The sequence below is a fragment of the Neomonachus schauinslandi genome, chromosome 12 (genome assembly GCF_002201575.2).
Source record: "Neomonachus schauinslandi chromosome 12, ASM220157v2, whole genome shotgun sequence".
NCBI lineage: Eukaryota > Metazoa > Chordata > Mammalia > Carnivora > Phocidae > Neomonachus > Neomonachus schauinslandi.
The window spans coordinates 13351577-13374746 of NC_058414.1; the positions used below are offsets into that span (position 1 = coordinate 13351577).

The 23170-nt window shown below is 34.8% G+C and overlaps 1 protein-coding gene across 2 annotated transcripts in view; it reads right to left on the minus strand.

The window, feature by feature from the left end:
• The window catches only part of CDK13 (cyclin dependent kinase 13), a 121576-nt gene that overhangs the window by 26957 nt on the left and 71449 nt on the right, over nt 1-23170 (minus strand). For both annotated transcript variants that reach the window (XM_021703746.2, XM_021703745.2), the window contains exons 6-7: nt 16899-17088; nt 15626-15682 (exon numbers count right to left, since the gene is read on the minus strand). In XM_021703746.2, the coding sequence (XP_021559421.1) occupies nt 15626-15682; nt 16899-17088 (247 nt within the window). The remainder of the gene's footprint in view (nt 1-15625; nt 15683-16898; nt 17089-23170) is intronic.

Below are 23170 nucleotides of genomic sequence, written 5' to 3' on the forward strand. Positions count from 1 at the left end.
GGGAAGTTCAAAGCAATAGAGGCCTACTTCAAAAAAACAAAATCTCAAATAAACAATCTAACTTTACACCTAAAGGAACTAGAAAAAGAAGAACAAGCAAAACCCAAAGGGAGTAGAAGGAAGGAAATAACAAAGATCAGAGCAGAAATAAATGAATTAGAGACCAGTAAGACAACAGAAAAGATCAATGACACCATGAGCTGGTTCTATGAAAAACAAACAAAACTGACAAACCTTTTTAACTAGACTCAACAAGAAAAAACGAGAAAAGGCTCAAATAAAAATTCCTCGACACATATAATCTTCCAAGACTAGATCATGAAGAAAAATAAAATCTGAACAGACCAATTACTAGTAAGGAGACTGAATCAGTAATCAAAAACCTCCCAACAAACCAAAGTCCAGGACCAGACAACTTCACTGATGAATTCTACCAAACATTTAGAGAAGACTTAATACCTATCCTTCCCAATCTCTTCCAAAAATTGATGAGGAGAGAACACTTCCAAACTCATTTTATGAGGACAGCATTACCCTGATTAACAAAACCAGACAATGACATCACATAAAACCAAAATTATAGGCCAGTATCCCTCTTGAATACAGATATGAATATCCTTGACAATGATGCCCACTCTTATCCACTCTCATTTGTCATATTATTGAAAATCCTAGCCAGAGCAATTAGGCAATAAAAAGTAATAAAAAGGCACTAACACTGAAAAAGAAGAAGTAAAACTGTCACTATTTGTGGATGACATGATTTTATATATAGAAAACCCGTTAGGGTTCACCAAAATACTGTTAAAGGTAATAAACAAATTCTGTAAAATTTCAGGATATGAAATCAACCATACAAAAATCTGCTACATTTCTATACACTAACAATAAAGTATGAGAAAGAGAAATTAAGAACGCAATCCCATTTACAACTGCATCAAAAAGAATAAAATACCTACAAGTTTAACCAAGAAGATTAAAGACCTGTACACTGAAAACCATAAAGACACTGATGAAAGAAACCAAAGTCACAAATAAATGGAAAGATGTTCCATGCTCATGGATCAGAAAAATTAATATTGTTAAAATGTCTACACTATCCAGAGTATTCTATTGATTCAATGCAATTCCTATCAAAGTTCCAGTGGCATTTTTCACAAAAATAATACAAAACTATCCCAAAATTTGTATGGAACCAAAAAAGACTCCAAATAGCCAAATCAATCTTAAGAAGAAGAAGAAAGGTGGAGGCATCACACTCCCTGATTTCAAACAAATTTACAAAGCTATAGTAATCATAACAGTACAGTACTGGAATAAAAACGGACACATAGGTCAATGGAACTGAATAGAGAGCCCAGATATACACCCACACATATATGGTCAAGTAATTTATGACAAAGGCAAGAATATACACTGGGGAGGGACACCTGGGTGGCTCAGTGGGTTAAGCGTCTGCCTTCGGCTCAGGTCCTGATCCCAGAATCCTGGGATCTAGTCCCATATTGGGCTCCCTGCTCGGCAGGAAGCCTGCTTCTCCCTCTGCCTGCAGCTACCCCTGCTTGTGCTCTCTCTCTCTCTGACAAATAAATAAATAAAATCTTAAAATAAAAAAAAAAAAGAATATGTACTGGGGAAAGGACAATCTCCTAAATATCAATGGTGTTGGGAAAACTGAACAGCCACATGCAATAGAATAAAACTGGACCACTATCTTATGTCATACACAAAAATTAACTCAAAATGGATTAAAGACTTGAATGTTAACACCTGAAACTATAAAACTTCTAGAAGAAAACACAGGCAACAAGTTCCCTGACATCAAGTCTTGGTGGGGTTTTTTTTTTCTTCTTTTTTTGGATCTGACTCCAAAAGCAAAGGCAATGAAAGCAAAAATAAACAAGTTGGGACTACATCAAACTAAAAAGCTCCTGCACAGCAAAGGAAACAATCAACAAAATGAAAAGGCAACCTACTAAATGGGAGCATATTTGCAAATCTTGTCTCTCCTAAGAGGTTAATATCCAAAATATATAAAGAACTCATACAACCAAATAGCAAAACAACAAAAAAAACCTGATTAAAATATGGGCATAGGATCCAAAGAGACATTTTTCCAAAGATGACATACACATAGCCAACAGGCACATAAGATGCTCAACTTCACTAATCATGAGGGAAATGCAAAACTACAATGAGAGATCGCTTCACACCTGTTGGAATGGCTGTTATCAAGAAGACAAGAAATAATAGGGATTGCCAAGGATGTGAAGAAAGAACCCTTGTGCATTGTTGGTGGGAATGTAAACTGGTGCAGCCACTATGGAAAACAGTATGGAGGTTCCTCAAAAAATTAAAAATGGAAATCCCATATGACCCAGCAATCACACTTCTGTGTATTTATCCAAAGAAAATGGAAACACTAATGGAAATACTAATCTGAACCTCCATGTTCGCTGCGGCATTATTTACAATAGTCAAAATACGGGACAACCTGAGTGTCCATCGATGGATGAATGGATAAAAAAGATGTGGTACACATAGTAGTCCCCCCTTATCCATAAGGGGTATAATCCAAAACACCCAGTGGATGCCTGAAACCACAAATAGTACTGAACCCTATATATACTGTGTTTTTGCTAATCCATACCTAACTATAATGAAGCTTAATTTAGCAATTAGACACAAGAAGAGATCAGCAATAATAATAGAACATTTATAGTAACATACGGTAATGAAACTTGTGAATATGGTCTCTCTCTCCCCCTCAAAATATCTTATTGTACTGTACTCATTCTTCTTATGATGATGTAAGATAATAAAATGCCTATGTGATGAGATGAAGTGAGGTGAATGATGGAGGCACTGTGATGTAGCATTAGGCTACTATTGACCTTCTGATGATACATCAGAAGGATCATCTGCTTCTGGACTGGGGTTAATTGTAGTAATCTGAATCTGTGGAACACAAAACCCAGACAAGGAGACTACGTATATACAATGAAAATACTATTCAGCCATAAAAGAGAATGAAATCTTTCCATTTGTGACAACATGCATGGACCATGAAGGTACTATACTAAGTGAAATAAGTGGACAGAAAAAGACAAATATCATATGATCTCATTTATATATGAAATCTAAAAATCAAACAAATAATAAAAAAAACTCATGGATATAAAGAACAGAATGGTGGTTGCCAGGGAGGAGGTGGAGCAAAATGGACGAAGGGGGGTCAGGAGGCACAGACTTCCCATCGTGAAATGACTAGGTCATGGGGATGTGGTGTGCGGAATGGTGACTGCAGCCAATGGTACTGTAGTACCTATTTAAAGGTTGCCAGGAGAGTGGATCTTCAAAGTTCTCGTCACAAGAATAAAACAGACATTTTTCTTTTGTAACTTTTTATACTGACAAATGATGACTAGACTTATTGTGGTCATTTCAGAGTATATACAACTGTGAAATCATTACATTGAGACTAATATATATGTGTGTAGTTTTTTTAAAAGATTTTGTTTAAAATCTTTATTTTAAGGGCGCCTGGGTGGCTCAGTCAGTTAAGCGTCTGCCTTCGGCTCAGGTCATGATCCTGGGGTCCTGGGATCGAGTCCCCACATTGGGCTCCCTGCTCAACAGGGAGCCTGCTCCTTCCTCTCCTCCCTGCTTGTGTTCTCTCTCTTGCTATCTCTGCCTTGCTTTCAAATAAACAAATAAAATAAAATCTTTATTTATTATTATTTCTTTATTTGAGAGAGACAGGGGTGGGAGAAGCAGAGCAGCAGAGACTCTGTGCTGAGTGTGGAGCCCGAAGTGGAGCTCAATCTGATGACTCTGAGATTATGACCATCAAGAGTCAGACACTCAACCAACTGAGACACCCAGGTGCCCCCACTAATATAGTGTTGTATGTCAATTATACCTTGATTAAAAAAAGTTCACCTGTTTATGCCTTAATTCCTTTTAAATTTGAAATCCCCTATTTTTCTCATTCAATCCTATACCTCCTTCAAGACATAGTGAAAGACTAATCTCCATAAACTCTAATCTCTATTATCAACAGATTTATTTTCACATTCTTATTTTTTTTAATCATACTTAACACTATATTCTATTTTATGTTTTCTATCTTCCCCGGAAGACAAAAAAAATCCCAGGTACCATTCTTTATTATGAACCCCATACACAAAGCCCAGAACAATGCTGAACACAGGCCAGACACTTTGATGTATACGACCTTGCAAGTTCAGTTGACATATATGAATTAGCTGGGTGGGAGAACAAAGTTTGTGAAAATTTTAATGACCAGTTTTCAAAAACATTTCAAGGATCTATAAGCATATGAAACCTATGGTCTTGTTAACTCAAGTGTAACTGGATACCTATGGTCTCAAGAAAATGTTTAAATTAATATAAATCTATCTGTAAACAGTTAATACTTTATCTTTTTATATTTAAGAGTGGTTTTAAATATGTTTTAAAAAATAAAAGTATGTTAAATTATGTAGAGAAATCACACAAATTAAAGTTATTAAATTTTATTGAAAAGAATATTTAAATAAAAGATTATTTTATATACTATGTATCAAGTTCTAGGCAACATTCAGAACATAGTCAACTTTAGCAGCTAAAATTAAGACTAATTTTTTAACTTTTATCAAATTCAGAAGTGAAAATATTTAGTACATTATCAAAAATGATTAAACACAAAACTAGATGAAATATACTTCTAAGTATGTGGCAAAAATATTTCATATATACCATTTAATGGCTTTTCCAAATATTTCTAAATTTTTAGTTTCTGTCAGAAGAACTAGGTAAAGACAGACAAAACATTCAACTGTAAAATATGACATAGAAAGTTCAATTTTATTTTTTTTAAGATTTATTTATTTATTTATTTATTTATTTATTTATTTATTTATTTATTTGACAGAGAGATAGAGAGCACAAGTAGGCAGAGCTGCAGGCAGAGGGAGAGTGGGAGAGGGAGAAGCAGGCTCTCCACTGAGAGCAGGGAGCCCGATGCGGGACTCAATCCCAGGACTTTGGGATCATGACCTGAGCCAAAGGCAGATGCTCAACCAACTGGGCCACCCAGGCGTCCCGAAAGTTCGATTTTAAAACACGATTATCTCAAAACTGGGGAAATTCTTCCATTTGTAAAGTGAATAAATATTTGGACTGATACGTACTTTTTGTAAAACAAAGTACCACCACTGAATTTTCATCGAATTTTTCTTTACATTCAATGACATATCAATAGAGATCAGTGACTATCTGTTCAATGACAGATCTCAATACTCTGCCCTTAGATAATCCCAGGAATTCAAAAGACTGGGGTGGGGTGGATGTGGGGAGATGAGAAACAGTTATGGTCTTCCCTACCTTTATCCCCAACAAACAAAAGCACCGCCATAAGGGTGTGTCCCCAGGCGGCTCAGCCTGCCATCTGGTCTAAATAGATAAAAGGCAAAAGTAAATGCTCAGAGCAAGATCCTAGGCCTTTGAGGTCCTTCGGAGGTTCTGGATAACTAAAATACACAAACCAGAGTTGCTAACTTTCTTAAAGACCCTTATAAGAAATAAAAAGAGAATTATATAAAAGGAAATACCTAAACTGCTCCTAAAATGCTTCATTTTTTCAACATATATAATAGTCTATACTTCTTCTTTTTGACTATAATTTATATTTTTGAGAAAAACATGAAGAGCCTTCAGCTAACAAAATTTATCAAATGCACAAATGCCATGTCTCCCCTCAGAATCTACTGGAGAAACACCTACCAAATCTACAAAAGAAATCTGGGATCTGTTTTTAACACCTCTGCTTCAAAAGTCAAAAAATCTGTCGTCCTTCATTCCTCTTTCCTTCCAATCTCACATCTGATCTATCAACAACTGCTGTCATTTCTACATCTAAACAGATCTTAAATCCAACAATTTTCCACAATTTCAAAAAAGTATAAGTCAAGATTATCTTTTAGTCTGAGCCATCATTACCTTTTCATTGGTACTAATTTCTCCGCCATATCATCTATCCCTAGCCTTCCTCCCCCACTTTTTTTTTTTAGGTTTTTTTTTAAAGCGTAAAACCAGATCATACCACTATAACTACGTAACATTTAAACTTTACGTAAGTTGGTAAGACCATATTCCCGAGTGTCTCACATCCTATTTTTACACTGGCCAACTTTTTGGCCCTTAAACCTGCCAAGTCTATTCCCAAGCTTTGAGGTTGCTGAGTTCCTTCTACTTGCAATACTTGTGGCCTATGTCTTCATTAAGTTATCCCATTTTCATCACTCAGGTTGGTCCTAGCTCAATTTTACTTCTTCAAAGGTCTATGCTAACTACCTTAGCTAAAAATTACCCACATGCCCACTGTGACCCTACAGTCAATATTTTATCTGCTTTGTAAAAGCATTTAAGTATTTTAAAATCTTTATTCCACAGGTTCATTGTCTACCTTCTCTCATCACCATGTAAATGCGACCAGGAACCTGGTCTGTCTTTCATAGCTGTATCTCTAATACTTAACCAGTAGGCATTACCTAGGTTGGTCTGGCACAGAGTAAGCAGTTCTTAATATTTTTAATCAACTGATGTATGCCTAACTATTACATAACAATGAACACATTTTTTCTCATGCCCTTTCTCCCTTATCTTCCATTTTCACTCCCACTTTCCTCCTTTTGATATTTTCCATGAAAAATAACTCTGAAATTTCTGTATTGTAACACTGCTACAGAGAAACAAAAGTAATTTTTTCCCAACTGAGATCTTACAATCACTTTTCTGTTTTTACTACGCAGGTAAATTTAGAAGTCCTATAAGTACCTGTATCTGAACACATCCAAAAGGACATTTATCATCTTTTGCCCCCCCACTTGCTGCCTGTTTCCTGTCTCAGGAAATGGCATCACCACTTATGGCAGAGACTACTACCTGTCTTCCAAAATCTGTTCTTTTCTTCAATGGTAGCTGCCCATCTACACTACATCCCATCCTCATTGCAGCTGGGTGTGAGCACATGACCAAGTTCTCACCAATGGAACGTGAATATAAGTGATGAGTGCCACTTCTAGGTCTGGCTCTTAACACTCCTCGCTCCTTTTTTCTAGTTTCTGCCTGACAAGAGGTGGTGACAGCCTTGGAAGGCATGTGAAGATGGCAGATCTTCCAACTTGGATCCCTGAATGACTGTATGAAGTAGACACCCCCTGATCTAATGAGATGGTTAAATACTCTTAATGGTCCATTGAGGTAAGCAACAACCACTCCTGATCATTAAGTGAGAACTACATATAAATTTCGTATTCTTTAAGCCATTGAATTTTGAGGTTTTGTTTGTTGTAAAAGCTTAGCTTACCCTACCAAACCATTTAGCCAGTTGCTTAAGCAGAACTCTTACAGTAGGGGTACAGGCAGGGATGTGGCTAACAACACATACTCAACCACCAAGTTCTAACAATTTTATATCTTATGGTATAATTCATCTGTCTTTCTAACATCTATGCCCATTCCCTAATTCTAACCATAATCATCCTACCTAGGTCTACTGCAACAGCTTTCTAACTGATTGCCCTTGCTTCCAGACTTACAAGGTCAATCCACTTTCCAAAATACGAAGTGACAGCGTAAGATGTCAATATGTTACACCTTTAATACACATTGCTGCCTCCTAGAGAACATGCACACAAGGTCCATAAAAATCTTTATTACTTGGTTCTTGCTCCAACCACACTGAAGCATCAGTTCCCTCAGAAGGTTGAGCAAATGTTTATTTTCTACAGCTAGAGAAAAAGCCAGGGAGACAGCAGAGCTGGCAAGAAAACTTTCAAGAAGACAGTGGTGCTATAATTATGTTGTAAATGTTTGAGATAAGCATCTGTTAAATAAACATTTTAAATAAGCTTTTTAATAAACTAGTTTATAATAAACTTTTAAAAGTTAACATTGACAACAGATAATGAACATGATTGTTTTATTAAAGCCAAGAATACATGATGATTTATTCAAGAATTTTGCAAAACAGATATCCTTCCTCACTTTCCACCTTAGTGTTAAATGAGAAGGAAGCAAACACTGAGAAAGTATACAGACAGAAAAAGACTTTAATCATAAAAGCAAATTCCAAGGTAGATGGAGTTAGCAAATAAAGCCAATTTCAAATCACCTAATTCACTAATTTAAATGATTATTAACAAATGAGTATTAAAGAAAATATTCCATGGTACGATCATGAAACTGTTTTCACAAACATAATGATGCAAGTAAAAGTAACTGAGACTATGTTCTGAAACTAGGATGTTTAAATCCCAAGAAAACGAAATACTGTTGTAATATAAAAATAGATCATCCGAAGTTAGACAAGTAAATGAAAATCCAGAATCCCCAAAAATGAACCTGTCAAATTTGGTCTACTAGGTTTAGCTACCCATTACCAACACCCTAAAGATGGTCCTGCTTAGATCACAAAGAGAAAATGCAACTGATGTGACACCTCATATATGATGCTTTATTTTTCTTTCATGGATTTTTTTTTAAATTACATTCTCAAGATCCCTACCCAGTATTTCCATAAAAATTGAATTTACTACTATGAAAAAAGAAATAGGACTGAAAAACAAATAGGTTCTTAGATGGTACAGAATAAATACACTTTTAAAAAGACAACCTGGGTCCCTGGGTAGCTCAGCTGGTTGAGTGTCTGACTCTTGGTTTGGCTCAGGTTATGATCTCAGGGTCCTGGGACTGAGCCCCGCATTAGGCTCCCCAATCACTGGGGAGTCTGCTTGAGATTCTCTCTTTCCCTCTCCCTCTGGCCCTCTCCCCGGCTTGCCCGCCCTCTCTAAAATACGTCTTAAAAAAAAGAAAACCGAAAAACAGAAAATAAACCATCCCATTTACTCCCATAATTAAGTTAAACTCTAAGTTATAAATTCCATACCTGGCAAAATACACACACATACACAAAATACCTCTGCCATTAAATTTTAAAAAACCAAACAATAATTCCAGTAAGCTATTATTCTTAGTAAAAACTAAACTTTGTAAAGATCCAGAAATACTGACCTCAACGTTACAAATTCTGAATTTCAATTTCTACTGAGTATCTTCACCTGTAAATCTCATTAACAGTTTTTGAAAAGAAAGCAGACACTATTTCTTTTCCGCTAGGGGAAAAAAATAACACTCTAAAAACAACAACTTTGTTGAGAATACTTCCTTTGTTTTGTTTTGTTTTTTCAAAACTTCTACCTTAATGTGATCAACAAGATATTAAAATGTAAGTCAATCAGGCTTGTAGATAATAAAACTTGTGAAACCTCAGGTTATTTAAAATATCTGATGTTATCAAAATATTTTTCAATTATAGCCTTCTCATTTGTTATTTAAGGAGCTTTAAGGGAGATTCAGAAATGGAAATATCATACAACTTGCAGGAAGACTAAATGAGTATCCTTCACTGGGCAAAAATAAAATATATTATTTGAAGGCCAAGAGAGCAGAGACAGTAAAATTCAGGGACTGTTTGTTGTTACAACTGTAAAAACCTGCCATCAGCCTAATGGTACCTCCAAAGCAGATTCTAGATGCCCCTAGAGCTCTGCACCTAGAAGATACTTTTAGAAGTGGGAAATTTATTTTAGGAAATCAAGGTTAGATCCAGAGTCTTACCAAAGAAGAACTCCAGTATAATGAAAATAAAAAACTTTTCTGGCAAAAGATTCAAGTTTGAGTCTTAGCTCTACCACTAATTATGTGATCTTGAAAATACACTGAAATTTTGTAAATTTCAGTTTCATTATCTTTGTACCTAAGAATGATATCTACACCACCTGTTTCAGAGAACTGGTTTCCCTTAAAATAATTCTTGTGAAAGGGGACTATATATAATAAATTACCATGCACAAATGCTAGTTAAGTTTGTTCCTTCTTTATAAACAACAAATATTTACTGAAACTCTGAGCTCGGTACTGCACTAAGGCGCCAAGAAATGGCTGGACCAAACAAACAGCCAACCAAACAACCATGGTTGGAGCCGTTTAAAGCCTTAAAGTCTGATGGTAACAGAAATTATAATAATAAACTTTAAGTACTATGTAAATTAATGAATAATGTATTCTGGACACATAAAGGAAGATGTGCCCAATGGTGACTATAGGATTTGGGGTAAATTTTTCAAGGGAGGTAGTGACTGAACTGAAGGAAATAACAAATTTGTCAGACTGAGATAATGGAGAGTATAATTCCATACAAAAGGAAACAACTTATGTAGATTCATAAAGGCACTTAAGAGCTTAACTTGTTTAGTTCAACATTGCTATTATCTTGGGGGGGGGGCGGGGAGTGGCAGGCAGGGGACAGTAATAAGAATGGCAAAAGAAAAGAATGTTAGGGAAAAAGACCAGAGGTACAAAAAGCAATATAATTCTATTTACAGTGGTCTAGAGGAGACATATCTATATGTGAGAGTGACTGAATACATTCAACCAAAATAGGGAAAAAAGGAAAAGGAGCAGACTTTTTTGGGGGGAATGTGAAGATAGGCTTTGTAACAATATGTTTAATTTAAAGTACCTGCATCACCTGGGTGGAGCTGTCCAGTAAACACACAGGTTTAGAGATCAAAAGATGAAGGCTTGAAATTGAGATCTGTAAATCTTCAGCATTAAGGGAACGGATGAGATTTCCCCTACATGAAGAGGGGGCACACCATATCCTAAAAAATTAAATTGTCTTTCCCATTTTGTATGCTCAAAAATGTAAGCTACTCCATTAGGACCAAAGGAAGTACAATTTAATCTTGATCTTATGATTAGGTCAGCAATCTAAATGAGATTCCCATTCCTAAACTTGTTCAGTCACATTATTTACTATTACTACGTTATTAACAATCTTATTACTATGGTGCTAATACTGGCCCGGGGTCTCCCAGAACATCCTCTGTATTATCTACAATCCCCAAAGCTCCCTGCACTAATCTCTATCAGGAGGGTCCTCCAGAACAGAATGACCTTCTCTTGGATCAGAATTGATCAAGCAATTACTGTGAATGTGTTTTAAATTTTATGGCATAAAAAACATAAATATGTAAAATATGGCCCCGGTCTTTTTTTTTTTTTTTTTTTTCTTTACGATTTTATTTATTCATGAGAGACAGAGAGAGGCAGAGGGAGAAGCAGGCTCCCAAGGAGCAGGGAGCTCGATGCGGGGCTCGATCCCAGGACCCCAGGATCATGACCTGAGCCGAAGGCAGACGCTCAACCATCTGAGCCACGCAGGCACCCTGGACCCTGTCTTTAAACTCACTAGAATTCTAGCTTAGGTGTAAAGACAAAAACACAAGTAATAAGCCCTGGATATAATTTCATCTAGTCCTTGCATAAGCTGCAAGAGGTAATACTTCTCCCTCTTCCACTGATACCTATATATAGCTTTCCTATATATAGGAAAAATTTACTTTTGCTTTTAATGGCAATTTTATGAAAAGCCACTAGATGGTGATATTCCCTTAAAAAATGTTTAAGAACCTTATTTTGATCACAGTAACTTGTAGAACCCTAAGAGGTATGTTTTCCAATACCTTTTAAATAAGGATTTTAGAGATTTTTAAATCTTTCATCTTAGAGTTGAGAATGATAAGATACAGAGAGATTAAATGACTTGCCCAAGATGCCACAACTGCTTAAATAAAGGGCAATGCCAGGACTAGAGCCAAAGTCCTCCTGATTGAGCCCTAAGGGTGTTAATGTTCCTTTAATTAGAAAAGTAAATTTGCTAAGTTATAGTTTCTTCTCTAGAAAATGAAGTTATCTTCAGTTTATGTGGAAAGCACGTATTTATTCATATGGGACAGTCACCTAAAGAGAAAAAGATATCCCGTCATTTGGGAAAGCACTGGAGCAATAACTTGGTAAAATAAAACTCAGAGGTGGGTATATTTTGTGGCTCAAAGTTTCAGGGAAAGTTTATTTTATTTTACTTTTTTTTAGATTTTATTTATTTATTTGACAGAGAGAGACACAGCGAGAGAGGGAACGCAAGCAGGGGGAGTGGGAGAAGGGAGAAGCAGGCTTCCCGCAGAGCAGGGAGTCCGATGCGGGGCTCGATCCCAGGACCCTGGGATCATGACCTGAGCCGAAGGCAGACACTTAACAACTGAGCCACCCAGGTGCCCCGGGAAAGTTGATTTTAAAATAGCTACTGAAAAAAATGAACAGGTGTAAAGAAATGGGCAAAAACCTCTGGTCTCAAGTTCTGTACTTCCCAAGGCCAAATGGGACAAAGTATAAATACTAGTATGCAAAATGAGAAAATGTTTATTGAAGTTTAAAGAAATCATTTCCCCCTAATTTTAACCCAGTGGTTCTCCTTTCTTCCACTCAGCACACATGACAGAGGAGATCCACATCGGTCACACCACCCCCCATCCTCAATTCCTAAGTATTGACTATCAGTCCATCCAGTTCTCAAATTCAAAAAAGATATCTGAAACCAAGTAAGTGAGAATGTAGTTGAAGCTATTACAGTGGTTAGCTGAAATGTGTTCTGTTTGGGAACAAACAAAACAGCTTGCAATAATTTCTTGAACACTTCAGTTATTCTATCTGTAATAGCTAATTACTTAGAAAATACTTCCAAGTGACTTAACATTTGGATGGCTGTTACTACGTGAAAGCCTTACCTTTCTTCCTGCTTATAATGACAAAGAAATATGAATGAAAAATCATTTGTTACTTGTTTATTTCAAGAAATATCTAGAAAAGTTGGGACAATAGTCAATCTGCTAAAGGCAGTATGGTAAAAATTGGTATGTTATTAAAATTTACTACAACAGGGGTGCCTGGGTGGCTTAGTCGATTAAGAGTCTGCCTTCGGCTCAGGTCATGAACCCAGGGTCCTGGGATAGAGCCCTGCATCAGGCTCCCTGCTCTGGGGAGAGTCTGCTTCTCCCTCTCCCACTACCCCCTGGCTTGTGTTCCCTCTCTCGCCGTCTCTCTCTCTCTAAAAAAAATAAATAAAATCTTTTAAAAAATGTTTTTAATTAAAAAAATTAAATTAAAAAAATTTACTAGAACAATGTATGTATTTTTAAAGTCATTTCATTAAAATCAAGCCTACTTCTCTGATTTTATTTTATTTTATTTATTTATTTTTTTAAAGATTTTATTTATTTATTTGACAGAGAGAGACAGAGTGAGAGAGGGAACATAAGCAGGGGGAGTGGGAGAGGGAGAAGCAGGCTTCCCACGGAGCAGGGAGCCCGATGCGGGGCTTGAACCCAGGACCCTGGGATCATGACCTGAGCCAAAGGCAGCCGCTTAACGACTGAGCCACCCAGGCGCCCCTACTTCTCTGATTTTAAAGAAACTGGAATTATTCAAATCCGAAAAAGAAAAGTTTTAAGGGAATACATAAGCCCCTAAAAGACAGGCTATTTGCTTACAAAACAAAATAACACACCAAGGTTTTATCTTACGAATTTGGTTAAGCAGGAAAATTCAGTATATGTTATCCGAAGATGCAAATTTGAAATTTTCTGCTTTTGTAAGCTCAAAATTCCTGTATCAATTCAGTAGAGCAATGGAGACCATGGCTCAGTGAACACACCACACCCTTGGCACTCCAATGAAACCCAACATTCCATTTTAAAAGGTAAAATAAATAGGAAAATGGAGTTTGATAGGTAAAATTTGACATTACAGTTTTTCTGGAACATATCTGTTCCAATGTGAATAAATATCAGCATAAAAAGAATCTATAAGATGAAAATGGTAATTTAGCTGTTCTCCATCTCCACTGAAACCTAACATGAAAACAAGAAAGGGATTTACAATCAAGTATGACAAACACATACATCTGTATTAAGAAAGGATGATCTAAACTACAGTGAAATCTCAATTAACCAACTACGCAGACAGAATCCTTAATTAAGCAGAATTTCCCCCCTAACGAACAGTCACTAAAATTTAGTTATTCAAATATACAAATATACATCAAGAGACGTTTTGGATTAAGAGCATATTTGGCCAGTCTGTTTTTTCCTTCAATTTCTATCAAGAGGCATTATTATATAGGATGGAAAAGAAAAAAAACAAAAAACCTGGGAGTTGGAAATTTCAAACTATACACTCTTGACTCTACCAACAAATATTTTCTCATCTTTAAAGTCACTCAACCCTTTCTGGGTCTCAGTTTTCTCAAATACAAAATGAGGGTTACAGCTTTTAAGCTTTAAAACAGTTTTTTTAAAAATTAACATATTATGTATTATTGGTTTCAGGGGTACAGGTCTGTGATTCATCAGTCTTACACAATTCACAGCGCTCACCATAGCACATACCCTTCCCAGTGTCCATCACCCAGCCACCTAAAACAGTTTAAACTTAAAAAAAAAAACAATGCTTTCTTAAAACAAAATATTAATTAGAAGTGTAGCAAGTAAAACAAAAGTGGAAAACCTCTGGATAAAGGAAGTATAGGGGACTGGAGCCCTGTCCAAAAAACTGTCTACACCACAGTTTCTGAGGGGTTTAATGAATTCTAATGGATCTTAAACATACCATTTAAAAACCTCTCCACACTAAATAATGAAAATAGTTTTCAGAATGACATGACAGGCACGGCAAGATTCAAAAATAAACTTTTCACTGTAAAAAATTCAAACAAGAGGATTTTATCAACTAACCAGAAACTGGCCAACATTCAGTGAAAGTAAATACCTATTTCTAAGAATTCCAATGAACTGATGCATCATTATATTAAATTATGGTTACACTAAAGAAATTACAGAATTGACAAAGTATTTCACAGAATATATATCTGAAAATAAACAGTACTGTTTGACAGGAAAGAAATGGGCCATACTAGAGACATATTAAGCCCAAATAATTCCATAGTTTGTTTACATAAAACCCACTGTATCACAGAAGTGTTTTATTTTGAAATTCCATATCTCTACACCCAACGTGGGGCTCGAACTTACAACCCCAAGATCAAGAGTCGCATGCTCTACCAACTGAGCCAGCCAGGTGCCCCCATATTAGTTCTAATGAGACAAGTCATATTTCACTACCACCATGTCCAAAGGAGCCAAATGGGATATACATCCCAACTGCAGCCACAGAAGCTCCACACAGAAAAGTTATACAATGGAACTTCTTCACAATAGTTTAAATAAAAGGCTCTAATGATATTAAAACAACCGTTACTGTAGATAAAACTATAGTTTTTAAAAAACAGAAGTCCAAACTAATAATTAAAACAAAGTTTGTACGTTTAAACATGCAATACAAAAAGCACATACTAAGATTTTCACCAAACACAAAAATCACGAACATCTTAATATCTGAGTCTGCATTAGAAATTTAAGTATGAATTTTTTTTAAAAGAAATTACATTTACCTCTAAATGCCAAAAAACAATTATTTTTAAATTGAGATAAATGCATAAAATCTGTAATTAAAACAGTCACTCCAATATGGTACCTAATTACATTATTTCACATATTTAACCACGAAAAGTAAATTTCCCTTTTCTTAAAAAAAATAATCAGTAAGGTATTCTTAAAACTGGTCTCTATTGTCTGTAACAGTCACTTGAAAGTACTCTTACCTTTCTTCTGAGCTATACAATCGAGCAAGTCCAAAATCTGCAAGTTTTATTTGCCCTCTGGTAGAAGACAAAAATGAACAAAAAGTATTAGTCTACTCTCTGAAATCATACATATTTGTATCCATTCATAGATATCTAATCATATCATACACATTCATATTCTATTCCTAAAACTAATAAAAAATATATAAACTTTAACTTTGGATCACAGAGCAGTACCCTAAGTCCTACAAGGAGAGGCAAATAGATAAACTCACAACAAAATAAAAAAGTAGTACTTTTCCTCTGGTGACCTGAGCTACTATTATTCGAGTAACACCACCACCACCACCACTACTATTTTTACTGTACTAGCATTAACAGTATTTTAGTACTACTTAGTTCCTATATAGAAAAGTACACTCCAATGAAAATAAACTGAGATTATTTCTGCTACTTAGGAATTAGACACACTACTTGTTCAATTCAAAATAATGCATAAGACTAAATCACATCATTTTAAATTTAATTTTTCCAGTTCTTAGAGGAGCTAGGTACATAGAACCCTTTCGCCTACTAAAATCAGAACCAGGCATGCCTCACTTAAACTAACAAGTAATACCAATTATAAAAGAATGATCAGAGCTCAGGTTATGCTGTCAGTAAAATGTTTTTAACACATACTTTAAATACCCATTTATGTAGGGGACCTGGGTGGCTTAGTCGATTAAGTGTCCAACTCTTGATTTTGGCTCAGGTCATGATCTCAGGGTCATGAGATCGAGCCCCCTGTTGGGCTCTGCAGTGGGTGTGGAGACTGCTAAAAATTCTCTCTCTCTCCCTCTACCTCTGTCCCCCCCATGCTCCACTTGCACTTTCTCTTAAAAAAAAAAAAAAAATCTGCTAATGCATATGTGTGTGTATACATACTTCAAAAGAGTTCACTTTAAAACTGTGATACTGGTGTAAAAAATTTTCTAAGTAAAAAAAAATTCTTAGATCTATTCCTAACCTAAAGCTGAAATCATATTATTAATTACTAGAATATTCATTCACATTATTTGGAAGAATATCAAATGAGAAATCAACTAAGTATTATTTTATGTACATTAAAAACTATTATTGGAAATTAATTAAAGTATATTTAACACAAGTTCAGATATACCTCAAGCAGTAATATTGCTGATTATATGTTAAAACAGTTTGAGCAATAAATTTTTAGTCTTTTTAACAGAATCAAGGTATACATTATATAACACTCATTTTAAACACATATATGAAACTCACATCATACCTATTATTTAGAAGAATATTTGAACATTTAATATCTCTATGCAAAAAGTTCTTCTTATGACAATAATCCAGACCTTCCATGAGCTGTCTCATAAAGGACTTTATGTGATTTTCATTAAAATGAACCAAGCCTGATTCCAGAAGTCCCATCAGATCATGGTCCATATATTCAAACACCAGATAAAATGCACCTAAGAACAAGAATAATTAATTCGTTAAAATGTTTTATTCTTACAACTTTTCTATAGGCTCAAAATTTAAAAAAATAAATGCTATGGAGACAATTATTCCTTGAAAAGAAGCCCTACTTTGTCACTTCAATAACGTTCATCTTTCTCTCTGAATCTAATATCAATAAATGCATCCCAAGGAAACATCTAACTCCGTTTTCTTCTTTTGAAGAAAACTGTTAAGATATCAAATCAACCCTACAGTGCATAGTTTCTGGGTGTGATTAATGTAAAATAAATTCTTAACTGTTTTATATACTGAACTGTCTCTCAGCAGAAGCTGAATAAAATCAGTATAGTTCATCAAAGAAAATTTTAAAGTGTTAAAAGAACTGTGTTTCATAAGAAAAGAGTCTGGGCCCAGTTAGGACTTTTAGATGATCTCTATTAAGCCTTCAATAAACATATAATTTAATTCTGTTTATACAGCTCCAGAGCATTGGAAAGCATACAAACTGCAACTTTATTTTATAAAACCAGCTTAATCTTGCTACCAAAACCTAAAATAGCAAATACACAACAACTGTACTTATAAGAGATTCAAAAATTGTAACTGAAGTTCATACAAACTGAAACCAAGGCTGTATCTAAAAATATTCCAATCAGACTAAGTTTAATTTATCAATTCAAGAATGGAAAAACTAACAAAATTCAATATATCAAAGAAAAAAGCTATTAACATGCCAAAAAAGTCCTCTGAAGAAAGCTAACAAACAGTTCCTAATTAAAAACAAAGATCTCACGCATAGTAAGATTGATTCTTGAAAGTTGGGGATTAAAGAGTGCACTTGTGATGAGCACTGGGTGTGGTATGTAAGTGTTGAATCACTAAATTGCACACCTGAAACTAATATTACCCTGTATTAACTAATTTAAATAAAAGTTTTTCTTTTAAAAGCAAGTACCTCTCTCAAATCAACAACCAAGTCTTACTGAACAGTAAAACATGACAAAAACATTCATTACTAGTAACTACTCTAGAGTTACTAAGTAAAATTATTATTTTTTTGGAAGTTAATAAGTAAAATTAAAGACAACCTATAAACACAGAAATAGAGAAAAATATAATTATTAATAAAGATGACTATTTTCCTTGAAAATCCAACAGAATAAAAAGAGAGTACCTGGGTTAGAGAAAATCATATATAAAAATCAAAAGACTTCATACATGCAAGTAACAACTCATTAGAAAATAAAATTTAAATAACTCCACATAAGGAAAAAAAATTAATACAAAGGACTAGGAATAAACTTTAACAAGAACTATACAAATTCATTAAATACCAAACTGTAAAATTCTGTATTTTAAAGCAATTTCAATAAAGGAACCAAGGATTTGTTTCTATTTTCTTTTGCTGACAGGATACTTATCTTCACAAAATAATTCTAAAGTTCACCTTAAAGAAAACAAAAACCAAAGTAGCAGCTAAAATGCTTCTGAAAATTAATCTACCAGAGATTAATATGACCTGTAGGGACAGACATAAAAGTGTAACATAATATACACCAGAAAACAGAGCCTAAAATATACATCTAATAATTAAGAAAGCAACCATCAAAAAAAGAGGCAAAATTGGTAATGGGACGAATGTGTAACACCACAGGAAGATGGGGAGTTATACCAAAGGCAAAACAAAACTCCATTAAAAACCAACAGATTTTACTGAATAAAAATTTAGAATCATGTACATAAGTAAACAATATGGAAGAGAGGAAAAAGTAAATGACAAACTGAAGAAACACATCTGCTACAAAATGGCTCAATATCCATAATATAAAATGAAGTCTTAAAAATCAGTACAAAAGAAGACCAATCCCATAAGAGAAAATGAGGAATAAAATGAACTGTCAATATACAAAAGATATTTTTGTCCAAAATACATGAAAATGTGTTTATCTCACTATCAACCAAAATATACAAAGTAATATAACACTTTAGTTAACTAAAGGGAAAAGATCTCAAAAAGAAAGACAATAAATACGCAGTATTGACAAATACTGTGAGGTAAACAGATAATGTTATATAGTGCTAGTAAATTAGAAGATTTATAAAATATAATTAGGCAATATACACCAAAGCTTTAAAAATTACATTTCCTTTTACATAGCAAGTGCATTAATAGATATTTAGCATAAGGAAATAAAGATTGCAAAGATTTAGCTATAAGCATGTTCACTAAAAGCAATGTAGTATTAAATATTTAAAAGCAAAACAATAAGCAAAGAGAAAACAAAAAAAATACTGGTTACATGTACATCATACCATGCACTTTGAAAATTACTGTAGAGGTATAATACCAATGTGGAAATGTATTATTGATGTTGAGTTAAAGTGAGTAGATTATAAAATAATCGGTACTTGATACAGCTATCTTTGATGGGATTAAATAATGGAGAAAGTAGTTAAGAGTTTGCGCAGAGCAACACAGTTGCCACAAGCCACATGGGGCTTCTGAATACCTGAAATGTGGCTAGACCAATGTGCTGCAAGTGGAAAGCATACACTAGATTTCAAAGACTTACTACAGCAACAACAAAAAGAATATAAAGTATCTCAATAATCTGTTATACTGATTACATTGATCTATTAGATATATTGGGTTAAATAAAAATACTTAAATTAACAACTGATTTTTTTTTAATGAGGCTAAGAGATTATTTTAAATTATAATAGAATGGCTTGCATTCTATTTCTATTAGAACTGAATCAGAGATATAAGAATTGAAACAGGAGAGCTAAAATTCTCATTATATACAGATAACATGATCTTTTGGTCCCTGAAAAAGACATAAACATTCAATGAAAAAATTATTAAAAACAGTAACACAATTTAGAAAAACAGCAAAAATAAAATATACAATAGTCATTAACATAACTACCAGTTAAAAGACAAAAGGGAAGACTCCATTTCTAATAAGAGATTTTTTTATTTTTTTTTTATTTTTTTTTTTATTTTTTAAAGATTTTATTTATTTATTTGAGAGAGAGAGAATGAGAGACAGAGAGCACGAGAGGGAAGGGGATCAGAGGGAGAAGCAGACCCCCCGCTGAGCAGATCATGACCTGAGCTGAAGGCAGTCGCTTAACCAACTGAGCCACCCAGGCGCCCCTCTAATAAGAGATTTTTTTAAACTTAAGAAATGTACCAAGTCCTTCAAAGATAAACTAATAGGATACTCTTATAAGACAGAAAACTATATACAAAAAAATGCACACATTCTTAGATAATAGGCTCAACATGATAAAGATGTCAATTTTCCCCTAAATGATTTATAAATTAGGCACAAGCTCAATTTTTATTTATTTATTTATTAAAGATTTTATCTATTTATTCAGAGAGAGAGAACTCAAGCAGGGGGACAGGTAGAGAAAGAGGGAGAGAGAATCTCAAGCAGACTCTGCCCTGAGTATGGAGCCCCATGCAGGGCTCGCTCAATCTCACAACCCCAAGAACATAACCTGAGCTGAAACCAAGAGTCAGATGCTTAACTCACTAAGCTAACTAGGCACCCCCAAAATTTTTAAAAATACAGGGTTTTTTCCCTACAATTAAACATAAAGTTGATGTTATATCCACATAGAAAAATAAATAAATAAGAACAGCAATGAAAACACCTAAAAGAGAAAAGGGGACCTGGGCATGAGGCTCTACCAGATATTAATTAAGGTCTATAACTAAAAAGTATATAAACTGCTAAGTGAACATGAAATATATCCAGAAATATACTCAAGCATGTACAGAACTTTAATATATGATAAAGATGGTGTATCAATTCAATGGGACAAAAGATGGACTTATTATTTAGCAATATTTGAGCAACTGAATAGGCAGAGACAGATAAAACCCATCTGTTCCTCACAACATATACCAGCATAAAAAAGCACATGAACCACGGCTAAATATTAAAAAAAAAACCATGAAAACATTTTTTAAAAAACATGAATTTCTTCATAACCTCAGAGTGAGGAAAACTGTCCTAACTGGGAATCAAATCAAGAAGAAATAAGAGGAAAACACTTTGATAATGTGACTATGTAAAAATAAAAATCTACTGCATGGCTAAAAACACTACAAACAAATTTAGAAGAGTAAAGCAAACTGGCAAATATTCATTTACAACTTATATTCCAGATAACTAATTAATATCCATCATAAAAAGTCCCTCTCAGTTGGAAAGAAAAGGATTAACAACCCTACAGAAAAGTGGGCAAAAGAAGACAGATAACTCACTGGGGAGGTGGAGAAGGGAGACAACAAATTCCCATTAAATCAATGGAAAGATGTTTAACCTTGCTCATAAGAAAAATTTATTTTTCAAACTGAAACTTCACCACAATAACAAACTGACAATAATCCAAAAGAATGACACCAGACTCTACTGCAGAAGCTGTGAGAAACACTCTCATACACTGCTAGGAATTTGGCAATACCTAGTTTAATCACATTTAGCATTTCCCTTTGACTTAACAAGCCCAATTCTAGGAACCTGTCCCAAAATTCACTGACAAAAACACAAAATGATGTAGGCACAGAGCTGTTCAATGCAGCATTCTTTTTTTTTTAAGATTTTATTTATTTGAGAGAGTGAGAGAGAGAGAGCACCAGCACGGGGAGGGGGAGAAGCAGACTAGCAGGGAGTCTGATCCAGGGCTCGATCAGGACCCAAAGATCATGACCTAAGCCAAAGGCAGACGCTTAACCAACTGAGCCACCCAGGCGCCCCCAGCATTACTTCTAACAGTAAAATACTGAAAAGCAAATGTCTGTCAGTAGGAGACTGACTAAACTGTGGCACATCCACACAGTAGAGTACTGTAGAGCCATAAAAAGGGATGACGACAATCTCTACTGATATGGAGAGTAATCTTCAGGATACATGATTAAATGTGAAGAACCAGGCACAGTACAGCATTTACTGTTATGCTCCTTTTATATACAGAGGGGAGGGTGAATATATAGAAAAGAAACTAAAATAATGAACTGAACATTTTAAAAATAAAACCCAGTTTCTCATAGGTAAGGGAGAGAACAAGAACAAGAGAAATGGAAGTGAGACATTCTGAATGTGGCCTACTTTAAAGTTTTGAGTTTGGAATCATGTAATGTTTTACATGATTAATATACATCATTACACCAAAAGGGTAAAAAAGTAATGCCTAAAAATTGGAAACAGATGAACCTAAATGTGTATCAAACTGGCTGCATATGGTCTATATCATAGTTTTTTTTTTTTTAAGATTTTTTATTTATTTGACAGAGAGAGACACAGCGAGAGAGGGAACAGAAGCAGGGGAGTGGGAGAGGGAGAAGCAGGCTTCCTGAGGAGCCCCGATGCGGGGCTCAATCCCAGGACCCTGAAATCATGACCTGAGCCAAAGACAGATGCCTAATGACTGAGCCACCCAGGCGCCCCTATATCATAGTATTTTAACTATCCCCAGTGGGGTATATTCTAAGAACAAAAAGAAACACTAAGAAATCTAAAACTTTATTCAATAGTCTTCTTAGTAATTAATATTAGTATTGTTATTTTAAAATTATTCTATGTATATTGTAGGACTACGTTAGTATCTTGGGAATTAACATTTTTCGTATAAGAGACAGACAAGTATAAGATCAAAGAAATATAAATCCTGTTCTTTTAAATTAAAATCACCTATGGCAGGGGCGCCTGGCTAGCTCAGTCAGTAGAACATGCAACTCTTGATCTCAGGGTCGTGAATCCAAGCCCACGTTGCATGTGGAGCCTACTTAAAATAAAATTTAAAAAAATTTTTTTAAAAAGAGTTTCTTTAAAAAAAAAAAAAAATCATCTACAGTAGCCAGCCACCAAGATGGCCCCCAGTGCTTCTCATCTCCCAGTATCTATGCCCTCCCACAGTGATTCAAGGACAGTCTGTATGACCAACAAAGTATTGCAGAAGTGATAATGTCACTGGCTACCAAGGCAAGGTCACATAACCATGGCAGGTTCCATTTTACTTTCTTGGATAATTTGCTCTGGGAAAAGCCAGCCACCAAGCTGTCAGGACAGTCAAGCA